The following is a 15,125-nucleotide window of genomic DNA, read 5'->3' on the forward strand; positions in this document are numbered from 1 at the left end:
TATTTGGGTATAATACGAAGATATTAGGGTGTATTTTAAAAATTTTTGGGTGTATTTTTATTCTGATAAGTTTTGCATAATTCAAAACTTTTCCTCTTCCTCCTTCTCATCTTCTACTATTTCTTCTTTTTTTTTAATCATTATCACAATCTTTTTTTTCTTTTTTTTATTCATCTTTTCTTTTTATTTTACCTTCTCAAGTTTCTTCTTGTTTTACTCGCTTAACAAGAATAAAACAAAAGAAGAAGAAGAAACACATAATGCTACAAAATTACTTGAAAGAGGATGAACTTACATTCGTTTAACTAAAAGAAAGAAAGAAATAAGGAAAAAAAGAAGAAGAAAAAATACAGCATTAGAGAAAATATTTTTCTGTATTTGCAGCAAATTTGGGTGTAACACGAAGATATTTGGGTGTAATACGAAGATATTTGGGTGTATTTTAAAAAATTTTTGGTGTATTTTTATTCTAATAAGTTCTGCATAATTCAAAACTCTTCCTATTCCTCCTCTTCATCTTCTACTGCCTCTTTATCTTCTACTGCTTCTTCTTCCTCATCTTCTTATTTCGTTTTCTTATAATTCTTCTTGAGAGAAAAAATCAAATAAAGAAGAAAAAAATATATAATATTGCAAAATCAATAGAAAGAGGAGGAGGAAAAAATGCAACAACAACAACGGTAATAAAAAAATAACGATGAACATGAAACACGCGAAAAAACGGAGGAGAAACACAAAGAAAAATGAGAAGAAGAAGAAGGAAGAGGAGGAGGAGAAGGAGGAACGTGAAGAAGAAGTGTCTTCCATAATGGTGAGTGAGAGCGCGCTTTGAAAATGGTTGAGTGACGCGCGTGTTGTCACACTCCAGTGGGTGAATATAGTTTTTGTTAGATTTAACCCAACTTGTAAGACTTATAAGCCAAAAAGACTTGTATATGTAGCATAACTCTTTAAAGACAAATAATACAATTTTGATGAGGCAAAGACAAAGAGAAAGAAGAATGCAAAGGATTGGATATAAGACTTTGTGCAGAAAGAAGAATCAAGAGGGGTTGAACTCTAAATATTTGAAAGTGTTCAATTTAGCCATGCTCAAAAAATAAAATCGGAAGGAGATTGATTACGAGCCTTACAAAAAAAAAAACTATGATCACAATAAAAAAATTGTGATCATATTCAATAAAAAAAAGTGACAATAAATTTATAATTATATTCCATAAAAAGAGTAATTATAGATTTATGATCATAGTTTTAGATTTATAGTCACAGTTTTTTATTGTGATCTATTTTAATGTGACCATAGATCTATAATTACGATTTTTTTTATTTATATTTACGATTTTTATGGTCACAATTGCAGTTTTCAAATCTTGAAATTTTAGTCTATGTTTTTTTATCGTGACCTAAGTTGCTCTATGCTCATACAAAAAATCGTGACCATAACTTATCTATAGTCACCCTATTTTAAAATTATGACCATAACTCACTCTATAGTCATCCTTTTGAAAAATTGTGACTATAGACCCTTTTACGCCACCCTCTAAAATTATGATCATAGACCTCTTTAGGTCACTTCCTAAAACTGTGACCATAGATCTTTTTAAGTCAATTTTTTTAAAAAACTGTGACCATAAACTCTTTTTAGGCCATCTTTTTTTTTTTAAATTGTGATCATAAATATGATCACCCATTTTTAAAAAATCGTGACCATAAATTATTTTTTTTTGTCACGATAAAAACTGTGACAAAAAAAAGTAACGATAGATCCAAAATATTGTAGAAAGACATACTTCCTAGTTTATAAAGTTTATAGAAACAAGGAGCTCCGTCGATACGGTCGAGGTAAAAGCAAAATCAGCTTTGTCGTTTCCATCCTCAGCAAAAGCTGGAACGTTAAAAATAAGAAATTTTTTTAGGAAATGGAGCTCTTTCCTCAAGAAGTCATGGCCTCAGCATCATCACTAACTGGAGAATTTTTTGCTAAAGTAGTATGAACATTTTCTCTTTCTTTCTTTTTCCATTGTAGTGCTTAGGTATAATTTGTTAAAATTTTTACTTTTTAAAAATAGTTTATAAAAGATAGTTTGGCTAAAAAATTTGGTTATGGAGTTTAGGGTGGTGTATTGGGTGGAAATGGATGAACCTAGTGTATTTACGCATAGATGGAAGTGTCAGGTAGAAGGGTAACACGCAAGGGGCGTGTTGCAACACGTGGGGGCGTGTTGGACACGTGGCAGCATCCTGACCAATACGTGGGGCGTGTTGGACACATGGCAACATATTAGCCAACACGTGGGGGCGTGTTGAAACACGTGGGGGCGTGTTGAATGATTTCCACAATACTGTAATACACTTCAAATACCAATATTCAACCAAAACACCATCTCTATTTCCATATTAAAAATAATTTCTGAGATAGTTTTTTAAAAAGTGTATTATTTATATTTGGTAAATCAAATTAAAAATGACTTTTGATAAATACAAGCACTAATAATTACATTGGTAAAATAGTTTTTAAAATTTTAAAATACTATAAAAGATATAAATTTAAGTGATAAAGTTGAAAATTAGTTAATATATGAGGTTATGTTAGACTTTTAAATTTTGAAAAGTATAAGCCAACTTTAAAAAGTTCCATCTTAATTGCTTTAAAAAATATCCCATCTTTTAAAAACTGCAAGCTCAAGCACATAATCATTTTTATTTACCAAACATAAAATGAGAAGCTTATGCTTTTAAAAATCACAAATACCTCTTCGAAAATCTTGCTTAGTTTGGTAAAGGTTTTACTTTTCAAAAGTAGCTTCTAAAAGCTAATTTTTAAAAGATGGCTTTTTAAAAGTTGTAGCATTTATGTTTGGTAAATCAAATTAAAAATTATTTTCAATAAACACAAGTAATAACAATTGCTTTTGGTAAAATAGTTTTTAAAATTTAAAAATACTATAATAGACATAAATATTTAAATTTAAAAATTAGTTAACATATGAGATTATATTAGACTTTTAAATTTTGAAAAGCATAAGTCAACTTTAAAAATCTCTATCTCAGATGCTTTTAAAAGTACCACGATCTTTTAAAAACTACAGTACAAGCACATGATCTTTTTGATTTACCAAACACAAAATGAAGAGTTTGAACTTTTAAAAAGTACAAATATTTTTTCGAAAAGCTTTACTAAACCAAGCCTTAGGGCCAGTTTGGCTAAACTTTTTAAATAAGTTCTTTTGAAAAATACTTAAAATATAAGGATTTCTATTAATAACAACTTCTAAATAAGTTATTTTGTGTTTGGAAAGTTATTATAGAAGTCCTTATTTTAAAATTGTGCATTAAATAGGAGTGATAAAATAGCTTTTAAAAATAGGAGAAGTCACATTTTTTAATTTTTTCAAATATTATTAAATAACTTTTTGAAAAGTTAAAAATTTATCTAAAAAATTGTACCAAACACTATTAATGTAACTTTTTATAAGCCAAAAGATAAAAAAAATAAATAGCTTTTAGAGTTTTCAAACGGATCCTTAGTCTATTTGAATTTTTTTTTCTATTTCGTTGATGTTCGAGTAAGAATTGTTTTACCCCTTTTTTTGTGTGGATGTAATGTTTTTTTCTCATTAATAAATGTTCAATATCTTTAAAGAAAAAAAAATTAAAATAAAAAAATTAATAAAATAATAAAATAAAAAATTAATCACTTTTAAATTAAAATAGTAAAATATATATTTTATAAAAGAGGAATGCTAGGGGCCAGTAACTTTTGTGATTTGTAGTCATCAAATAGCCATCAATGATAGTTTTAATAGTGTGAGATTGGTGTGAAATTTCATCCAATGACTCACTTTTCTTTGCTGGTTATATGCTGGCCAGAATTTAACAAAGTTGCTGACTCCTAGACTTTTCCTTTATAAAAATTAGGGTAAATACCCTTTCCGGCCCCTGAACATTTTAAAGTGGGACATATCGCACCTTTATCATCCAAAAACCTCTACCCAATCCTCAACCAACGACATAAGTGAACGAATCAATCCCTGTGACCGGTTGCTAACAGGTTGCCTGGATGACGTGTCAGGTGGAGGCTGAGGTGTCAACTGAATGTGCCACGTGTAAGTAGGAATTGTTGCAGGGACTCAAAACCCCCTCCCTGCAACTCAAACGGCGTCGTTGCATTGGGTTAATATTCTTCCATTCTTGAATGATTGAAATGGTTTAGGGTTTGCATCTTCTGGCTATGTGAGAGGACCTGCAATGGTGGGCATGGCAACTGCAAATTCTGGTGCTTCATTCAGTCGCAAGAAAAGATGCGGTGGGGTGACGAGAGTTGGGGCAGTGGAATGACTGCCGATGGAAGCATTCTGGAAGGAGCGTCGAGAAGGATGAAGAAGAAATTTCTTCCTCCAGTGTGCAATTGCGGATCATACGCCATTTTGTTCGAATCTGGAACTTCAAAAAACCCTAGGAGGCTTTTCTTTGGTTGTTCCTATTTTAAGGTAAATTTTTTGGAAATCGTTTTTGTTTGGGTTGTTGCGTTATTTTGGTAACTTGTTGGAGCTGAACAGTAGGCATGTTTGATGTAGAACAACACATGACATTGCAAATACTTTGCCTGGCTAGATGAGTATGTTGCCTCTTTTTGTATTGATGAGGTGGTACAAGATGGAGTATCGGACCCAACGAAAAAGATGGAAAAAAGAATTGCAGAGATAGAGAAGAAGATGGATGAGGTCAAAAGCGATGAGAAGAACAGTGGTGCTCTTAGCAGATGAAAAGTGCTTGGGTTGATTTTGCTGGGCATTGTAATAGGAAAGGGATGTAGTATAGTAATAGCTGCATAATGTTAATATGCCTATTGACATTGTAAATTCAGTATTTTGTAATGGGGGCAATGTTTGGATGTAGTGAAAGAAAAGAATGTGAAATTGTAATGAACTATGTTTCTGGATTAATAGAGTTTGTTTAGTCAGTTATGAGTATTTTTTGCATTTCATAATTTGTGTGTAATTGATTGACAGAATCATGGTAAACCAAACTGAAAACATAGTAAAAATGCACATTTACACAATGATTAAACATTGTCATTTCACAAATCCAAGCCATGTGAGGCAAAGTTTCCATAAGGTAACACAGAAGGTACATCAGACAAAGTTTACAAAATAAAACTCACACACTATGTAAGTCCAAGTAGTTTTCCAAAAAAACATGTCCTTAAACATATGCAGTTTTCAGAATTCTGGTGCAGCAGCCAAAAAACATAAACAGCAAGATAAACAGATAAGTCTTATAGTCTAAAATTTCTAGTTAACTAAGTCTGCTTTGGTGGCCTGAAATTTGGTGTTGGAATGAACTTCAATAAGTCTGAAGAGGTTCCTTGCAGCAACTGTTTCCTTGGTGATGGCCTCAAGATTTTCTGGTGTAGATGCTGGTTGGTGGCCTGTTTGTGGAGACAGAGGACCTGGTGGCCTAAAGGTCTTCAGCTTGGGCCTGAGTCTGGCACTTGGCTGTGCTGGTGGTGCAGGACTGGACTGGGATGGTGGTGCAGGAGTGGGCTGGGATGGTGATCCCTAGTCTAAACTGCACCTCTCCAAATGTTTTGCCCTCATTAAAATCTGGACCAAAAGGGCCCCTCTCATCATCAGATGAAACTGGAGTCACAAAATCCTCAGACTCATACTCATAAACAATATTATCACCATCAACGAATCCCTCACCAGCCTGAGTTGCAACCCCCTTCTGCCCCACATTTTTCTAACTAGCTGGGCCTTCCATATTACCCAAATCCGGCCCAACACAGCCTCCACTACCTGGGCCTTGGCCCAACCATGAATCTCCACTGCTAGGCCCACTTTCCATTTCTCTATTCAGAACACGTTTCATCCTCCTCTTACCAGTATATCTCCTGGAGGCCCTTCTCTTTGCCATGGTGTTAGGTAAGCAAGACTTCCCATTTTTCTTCTTTTTACTTTGTACATCAACAGATTTCTCAGAACTGTCAGTTTCATACCCAGGAGAAGGGGGCTTGTAAGCTTCATCTTCAGCATTCTCGTATGAATCGTAGGAGGAGGAAGAAGATTTTGAAGAATCTGTCACCGCTAAGACATCCTCATCTTCAGATACCCATTCCTCCTCCACAGGCTCATCGTCAGTTACATCAGGGATATCCACTCCATGCTCAAAGTAAAGGTGGAACTCCTTCAGATTATGCCTCATAGTGAAGTCGCACATGTTGTTGATCTCCTTATCACCATAGAGCACATGCAGACCATCCTCGAACTCAATAACAGTTAGGTCGTGCCAGTAGATTTGTTTGTATGTCAAGTACCCCAAACCCTTGAAAAGTTCCTCCAAGTCCTTCTTGTTTACGAAATCAATATCCATTGGAGGAAACTTCTCTACCTTCCCGTCTAAGTAATGTAGCTTACCATTAGCTCTAACAAGCTTTCCGCCATGGTTAAATACATGGATCACAAACACAGACATCTGCAATATTTAAAAACAGTTTTACTGTAATGCACAACAATGCCACCAACATTATCATCACTAAAACCACTACATACAAATTTCATTATCCGGATTACTCACTACGTTTATCAACCCCTAGCATTATCAAACCCTAATGAAAAACAGTGTTTCTTCTTAACCACTTTATCCATTAATCATACTAATCATCTCGAACGTAAAGTTCCTCACATCACACCCCGCATAGACATGCATGAAAAACAACTACATTCTCAACTAACACAATGTGAAAATCGAAAAACTGAACTAACCTTTCACTGCCGTCTCACACAGTGAACGTCTATGCCCTGCACACGTTCGTCGCATATTCGATTATACCAGACTTCCGTTCTAGCGTCGTGCAAAGGTTCTGGAGAGAAATAATGGTGGAAGATGAAGTGTTAGGGCTTTTTAGTGAATGAATGAAAAGAAGAGGGAGATTACAGTAAATGTACTTCGAAAGTGAGGGAGAATATTAACCCAATGCAACGACGTCGTTTGAGTTGCAGGGAGGGGGTTTTGAGTCCCTGCAATAATTCCTACTTACACGTGGCACATTCAGTTGACACCTCAGCCTCCACCTGACACGTCATCCAGGCAACCTGTTAGCAACCGGTCACAGGGATCGATTCGTTCACTTATGTTGTTGGTTGAGGATCGGGTAGAGGTTTCTGGATGATAAAAGTGCGATATGTCCCACTTTAAAATGTTTAGGGGCCGGAAATGGTATTTACCCTAAAAATTATAAAATTAATAGTAATTAATTTTTTATTTTATTATTTTATCAATTTTTTTTAGTTTTATTTAATACTAATGTAGCTCATAAATACCTTTAAGGCTTTAATTAAGAGGGTGACTGGGACCACGCCCCTGATTCCAGCCAACGCGGTGTATGATTACGTAAGGTCTTGCATCTTTCTTAATTAGTATATCTCATTCCACGGCCCCCTGGCCACCATTGTCAACACAAGAACAGAAGTAAAATAGATGACGACAAAATTGAGGGACATCATCACAGAATCATAGTAGCAGAGCAACGATTGAAGATTGAAGAAATACAACAGAGAGAGAACAAATACCATAAGTGTAACTGTTAATAACAGTAACTATAAAGTATTTTTTTTATATAGTTACAGTCCATAAGTGTGATCGTAGGAAATTAAATCTTTAAGTCACGGTTTTAAAACATAACAAGAATAACGACGTGTCCTAAAGATTAAAATTACTATATGACAAATTCCATTTAAATAATTAAGAAGTTGGAACGACACAATTTGTGTTAAGAAAGAAAATTACACATGATGAATTCGACGTTTAAAAAGCGAAGAAAGAATTAGATGAGATTGACATATAATTTCTCTCTAATTATTTAAATAGAATCACTCCTATGACAGAGACATATGATGAAAGATTGAAAATAAGCATCATCACAACAGTATGCATCCATATATAGTAATAATCTAAAAAAGTACTAAGTTACTAATAATATATAAGCATGTGGCGAAAGAGATGCACCATGACTGTACATAGTTAAGCAGTCTCCAGAGAGAAGTTAGTTGTCATTATTGTTGGCTTGGGCCTTAAAGTTTTAATTTGTTAGCAACAAACAAAGATGAATTATTACAGATCCAATGAATGGAATATTACGCAAATATCACAGACCACTTTCTTCTCCGTGTTAGTCTTAGCCTCTTGTCTCTATATAAGCTTCTAACCTCTCTGTCCTCACAAACTGATTAAACTTTCATTAATCGTCCTAATAACATACATATATATAACAGAAAAACTAAAGTACTTGTTTGTAGCATACTTATTATTATTATTATTATTGAGTGGAGTTGATTAGGGAACATGAAGAAAGCAATTAGCACAAGTAATGAGCCTTCCAAACTTGATCGCAAAACCATTGAGAGGAACCGCAGAATTCACATGAAATCTCTCTGCTTCAAGCTCACTTCTCTTATTCCTCCCAACCATAGATTCACACAATATTCCAAATCCAAGGTCTCTCTCTCTCTCTCTCTCTCTCTCTCTCTCTCTCTCTAATTTAAGATAAATAAAATAATTTAAAAAAAAGTTGGTTAATCATGGTTAAAAAAAATTGATTATCTAGTATATATTATTCTTAGATGATATTTTAATTTTTTAAATCCTTTAATTAAGAAAAATGAATGAATTGATATTTGTGTAAGTTTAGGACACACTAACCCAGCAAGACCAGCTGGATCTGGCAGCAAGGTACATAAAGCATATGAGAGAAAGAATAGAGGAATTGAAGAAGCAGAAGCAGCATGTCATGATGGAGTCAAAAAACAACAACAATAATACAATAATGTGCAAAAATATAGACACAAAATTGCCACTGCTTGAGCTGAGAGAATTTGGCTCCGGCATAGAAGTTGTGTTGGTTTGTGGATTGAGAAACAAGACCTTCATGTTATATGAAGTTATTAATGTTCTTGAGGAAGAAGGTGCTGAAGTTGTTACTGCAAGCTTCTCAACTGTGGGGGACAAAATATTTTACATTCTTCATGCTCAGGTACTTTTCAGTTTAATTTTCAAATAATTATCTTCTTGTAGTTAGCCATCTAGATTGAAAATAATAGTCAGAGTCATTTTAATTTAAATAAATTTAAGTAGTTATATAAATTTTATTAATAATTATCATACTTTTCTACCATTTTTTTTCATTCCACTAATTGTTTACTTTCTCTTGTTTTAATAGAGTTAATTCTATAAAAATGACTAATATTATTTTCCAAATAAAATCTAATTAAAATAAAGACAATTATTTAAGGGAGAGGAAATATGTCATAACTACTTTTGAAACAATGAATCCTAAAATAGAGAGTAAATAATTATTTTAATTTCTTTTATTATTAGTTATGTATATAATTATTAAAATTGATTAATAATCAAATCGGTTTGAGTTACTGAATTATTAATTCAACCAATGGATCACAATTGAAGTCGATAACTCGGTCATAGTTATATAATTACACAAATTTTCATTCTTTTCATAATAAGCGTTTTTTATTTTTAATTTTGTATATATATATATATATATATATATATATATATTTTTAATAAGCCATCAATTTGTTTATACTTTTATTATAACATTTTAAGTATTTATTGAAAAGAAAATTAATAGAAATCATAATAATAAATAGATAGAGAAATTATATTTTGATTGATAAAAGGATATTTAATCTCTTTTTATTTTTATAATATAAATAAAGAAAAACAAAACATGTTTGGTAGCCAGTGCTTCCTAAATCTTTTGGAGGACATGAGTGCGAAATCTATTGTTAAAATGCTTTCATTTTGAATTCTCCTCTCTAAAAGAAGCTACACATTGCCTAGAGAGTTCATAAATCACAAGTATTCATCATTTTATTTAATGGCTGTCTACTTTAATTTAAACAGGATAAAATATCAAGGGTTGGGGTAGAAACATCAAGGGTGCATCAGAGGCTTCAGGAGTTTATTGCTCCAATAGAAATGTGGGACTAATTTGAAGACTTTACGATTGCATCACGTAGAACCATTAGTACAAGGATCATGAACTATTGTATTCAATATTCATGGTAGAATCATAAATAAAATAAGGTGTAAGGCCAATTATACGGTAAAGAGCTTCACCTCCTACAAAGATATAGGTATTCTCTTTAATGAAATTTGGTGTTGGCGCGTGTGTGTGCGAATGCAATAAATAAGGGTTGGAGATGACTCGCTGGATGAGTCGCACAATCCACAAGGAAATTGAATTTCTGTTACGCTATTACTTAGAAGGGTGTATCTGATGTTTATAGGCCCTGTTGGGTCATATATTAGAGAAATTGGACTTTGTATTTTTATGGTAGAATTAGAGATCCGCTTATGGCTAGTGTGAGTTTCAGTTTGATTTTGGGGCTAGAAAAATAAGTGCATGTTTGGGCGCTATTATTTTGTTAAAAAAAAATTTTTTTTTAATGAAAAAAGATCTTTTTTTATTTTTTAACGTGTTTGGTAAATTTTTAGTAGTAAAAGTAAAAGCACTAGTAAAATAAAAAAAGATCTTTTTTGAAAAGCTGTAATTTACATCTTTTTTTAAAAGATCTTTTTTCCTTAAAAAAAAAGATGTTTTTCATGTAATAAATAAACAAAAAAGTACTTTTATATTGTTATACCCAAACATAATTGATTGATAAAAAGACCTTTTTACATGAGATATCCAAACATAAAATTACTTTTACTTTTCTATAAGATCTTTTAAAAAAAGATAACTCGAAAAAAGATCTTTTCTTATAAGCTCACCCAAACAAGCCCTAAATCTAATGAATTTAATTTAAATGCATAGTTGATTTTTACGATGAATAGAATTTAGATTGCAGTTATAGCAGTTAACAATTTAGAAAGGACAAAATTTTTGGATATTATTTTTATTTTATAAAGATTAAACATGATTAACCTAAATAGTTTGATTGTAGTATAAGAGTAAAACGGAGAAAAGAAGTTTACAAGCATAACATGAGAGAGGCATATGTCTAAAGTGTCTTAGTATTTGAAAAACTTGATTTTGGTTTGAATAATATACGGATTAGTTAATTTTGAATACACTAAACTTCCTAAGTATATAACATATAGGTGCTTGATATGACCGTTATAAATCGATTATAAAAAATTTGGTTTATATGTTATAGATCAGTAATTAAAATTACATTAAGCGAATCAGAGCGTTATGATCTTTATACGTTATAACTCGATAACAGACAGATTTCAAGTCTCGAACTACTAATATAAAAGCAAAAAGGAGAACTAGTCTGAGGTTACCTTTTTTAAGTAATACACACAAAATACTGACTTAAGCATCGGAATGCTTTTTGCAGATACCTCTCCCATTGTTGTTCATTCTCACACCAAGGTGTATCTTTCTTGGAGAATAAGCTTGGAGTGGAAATATAAAAGCTCGGTGCCCAAGCTCAACACAGGTGAGCTATACCTCGGCAGCCAAGTAAGAACAATTGGCGCCCACCGTGGGGCCGAAGACATAATTTTTTTTGTCCTTTTCATCGGCCTCAATACTTCCACGTCCATCCATGGCTGATCTACCTCCACCAACACCCTCTGAACTACTTCGGATGGTGATCAAGCTGCAACAAGCAAATCAACGTATGGCTGAGGAGAATCAATGGATGGCGAATCAGATAACCGAACTAACCAATGCTCGGATGGAAAACAACGTGATCGAAATTAACGAGAGGAGGATGAGGAACATGAATGCAATCCAACACACATTTTTGAAACTCCTTGGCATGAAGAAGCTCGGCCCGAGAACGAGGCCGACAAGCTCGACAACGCTGTAGAGCCATTTTCTGCTGACATCATGAACTTCCAAATGCCCAGAAGATTCACTCTGCCGACGACTTTAACTCCTTATGATGGACTAGGAGACCCGAAGAAGCATGTCAAAAAGTTTCGATCTATAATGATAGTAAACGATGCTTCTGATCCTATTTTATGCCATTATTTTCCTACATTTTTAGACGGTCCTGCACTTTATTAGTTTTGTTCTTTGCCTACATATTTTATTTCTCGTTTTCAGGAACTTGCGAAACAATTTGAGGATCACTTTGTAGCCTCTTCTATCTATTTGCACGATTCTGACTATTTAAACACAATCAAACAAGGTTAGAATGAAAGTCTGAAGGACTACATGACCCGTTTTACAAAAGTAGCTATCACCATACCAGACCTTCATCCTGAGGTACATTTACACGCCATCAAGAGCGGACTTCGACCAGGGAAACTCCAAGAAGCAATTATAGTGGCCAAACCGAAGACCCTTGCTGAGTTCCGTGAAAAGGCTAAGGGTCAGATGGAGATTGAGAAACTCCGCCAAGCTCGAAAATCAGAAAAACCGTACTCTAACAAAGATGAAGATAAAGTTTGGGAAAGCAAAAAGACTTTTAAACTGACTCCTCGCTATGACTCATATACTCAGTTTAACACAAAAAGAGATGACGTCATCAAAGAGATTCTGAATTCAAAACTAATCAAACCTCCCCGGAAGGCCGGCAATTATCAGGACGCGAAGAATGTGGATAAATCAAAATACTGCACTTTTCACCAAAAACATAGACATACTACTAATGAGTGCGTGATTGCTAAAGACCTACTAGAGCGATTAGCTTGGCAGGGTCATTTAGACAAGTATATCAGTAGCCATATACAAAGGCGTACTCCATCCTCTGCTGACCACACCTCGGCAGGGCAACATACCCGGGACAAAGAAAAATCAACTTCATGTTACCCTGACTAACCACGAGGAGTTATTAATTGTATTTTTGTAGGTTTTGCAGGTGGAGGAGCAACAAGCTCGGCATGGAAACGTACATACCGAGCTATGTTATCGGTAGAAGGCACCTTCAATGACTCCTAAACATTCTTCCACTTCCCACAAATGACATTCCAAGCATCTGATCTCAATACAAACATCCCCAATCTGGATGATCCAGTGGTAATCTCTATTCAGCTCAGAGACTTTTTGGTATGCAAAGTATTGTTGGATCCCGGAAGCAGCGCAGATGTTCTATTCTATTCCACCTTCTAGAAAATAAAAATGAGCGATAACATACTCCAGCCCTATTTCAGGTGACTTGGTCGGCTTCTCAGGTGAACGTGTCCCAGTGTTGGGATCTGTGTGGTTACAAACCACACTGATTTCCTGTGCAGGATGACCTTGTCGCTACCATTCACAATGAACATTGTGAAGCTTGTCAATGTTAAAATATCAGTCTCAAACTACCAAGCCGAGTTATAGGAGCACAAGTGAATAGCGTCTGTAGCTCTAACGAGCTCCTAACACTTGCCGACCTGGACCCAAGAGTCGAGCTCCTTGAACGACCTACACCAATGGAAGACTTATAAAAAGTATATTTCAGTGATAACCCAGAAAAATTTACTTATGTAGGTACAACTCTTAGCTTGGAGGAAAAAAGGTCATTCCAGCAATTTCTGCAACAACATGCTGATCTATTTGTATGGACTCCTGCTGATATACCCGGGATTAATCCCTCGGTCATTTTCCACAAGCTGGTGCTGCATCCGTCTGTCCGACCTATAGCTCAGAAGAAACAAAATCTCAGTGTCGAAAAGAAACATGCATCCTTAGAGGAGACTAAAAAACTAATCAGTGTCGGGTTTATCAAGGAAATTTGGTTCACAACATGGCTGGCAAATGTGGTAATGGTAAAAAAATACAACGGTAAATGGCGCATGTTTGTTGATTTCACAGATCTCAACAAAGCATGCCCAAAAGATGCTTATCTCTTACCCTCTATTGACTGTTTAGTAGATAATGCTTCAGGTTATAAAACTTTAAGTTTCATAGATGCTTATTCTGGTTATAACCAGATTCTGATGCACCCCTCTGACCAAAATAAAACTATATTCATTACTGAATATGGAAATTATTATTATAAGGTTATACCTTTCAGGCTTAAGAATGCAGGTGCCACATATCAACGACTCATGGATAAAGTGTTTGCACATCAAATCAGCAGAAACTTGGAAGTTTATGTTGATGACATGGTTGTTACGACAAAGTTCGGCAGCAATTAGTTAGACGACCTTCTGGAAATTTTCAATCAAATTAGACATTACAATATGTGACTAAACCTAGAGAAATGTGCCTTTGGGGTTCAAGGAGGCAAGTTTTTAGGATTTCTACTTACAAACCGAGGAATAAAAGCGAACCCTGAAAAATGCCGAGCTGTATTAGACATGGCAAGTCTGCAGACAATCAAAGAGGTCCAGCATCTAACAGGGAGACTTGCTACCTTATCTAGATTTTTACCATGTTTAGCATCTAAATCTTTCTGCTTTTTTCAAACATTAAAAAAGAAAAACAATTTTACTTGGACTAACAAATGTGAAAAAGGTTTTTCAAATATAAAGACCATCCTTTCAAAACCTCCGATTTTACAAAAGTCCCTTCAATGGGAACAACTTTACTTATATTTATATGTTATTGACTGAACAATAAGTTCTGTCCTTGTTACAAAGAGACAAAAAGTGCAACAACCAATTTACTTCATCAGTAAGTCTCTACAGAATGCCAAGCTTTGCTACCCAAAAATTGAGAAGTTAGCTCTAGCATTGATTTTCTCATCCCGGCACCTTCGGCCTATTTTCAGAGTCATATCATCCACATCAGAACTGACCAACGTTTGAGACACGCGCTACACGAGCCGGAGCTGGCTGACCGACTTATAAAATAGTCGGTTGAGCTCTTCCAATTTGATATCAGATACCGGAGCAGAGGTCCAATCAAGTCACATTACCTCACAGATTTTATAGGCGAGTTTACCGTTCCAAGTTTGCAAATCACTCAACAGAATGGACCCTTTATGTGGATGGGGCCTCCAATCCCCAAGGGTGTGGAGCCGGACTCGTACTTGAGGACGGCAACGGTTTTGTCTTAAAACAGTCTTTGCACCTTTTAATCAAGGCAAGCAATAACCAAACTGAATACAAAGCTCTAATTGCCAACCTAGGACTAGCAACCGACTTAAATATCTCGGAACTCAAGATATACTGTGATTCTTTTCTAGTTGTGCAAAATTTCTTTCAAGTTAAAGATCCCT

At 34.5% G+C, this 15,125-nt stretch overlaps 1 protein-coding gene and 1 pseudogene across 2 annotated transcripts; both read left to right on the forward strand.

Annotated features, from left to right (window-relative positions):
- The first annotated feature begins 8,035 nt into the window (after positions 1-8,035).
- LOC107642027 (transcription factor bHLH162-like) lies at positions 8,036-10,384 on the forward strand. Of its 2 annotated transcripts, none has more exons than XM_088488692.1 (3): positions 8,036-8,499; positions 8,693-9,034; positions 9,925-10,384. In XM_088488692.1, the coding sequence occupies exons 1-3, from the start codon at positions 8,347-8,349 to the stop codon at positions 10,009-10,011; spliced, it is 582 nt and encodes a 193-aa protein (XP_088344818.1). In that variant the 5' UTR covers positions 8,036-8,346; the 3' UTR covers positions 10,012-10,384. The 2 variants fall into 2 exon arrangements, with proteins under 2 accessions (XP_088344818.1, XP_088344819.1); XM_088488693.1 differs by having other exon boundaries at positions 8,717-9,034.
- A 969-nt stretch (positions 10,385-11,353) lies between these two features.
- LOC148565788 (uncharacterized) lies at positions 11,354-14,100 on the forward strand (annotated as a pseudogene).
- Positions 14,101-15,125: the final 1,025 nt, after the last annotated feature.

The sequence above is a fragment of the Arachis ipaensis genome, chromosome B5 (genome assembly GCF_059453495.1).
Source record: "Arachis ipaensis isolate K30076 ecotype BB chromosome B5, ASM5945349v1, whole genome shotgun sequence".
Classification (NCBI taxonomy): Eukaryota; Viridiplantae; Streptophyta; class Magnoliopsida; order Fabales; family Fabaceae; genus Arachis; species Arachis ipaensis.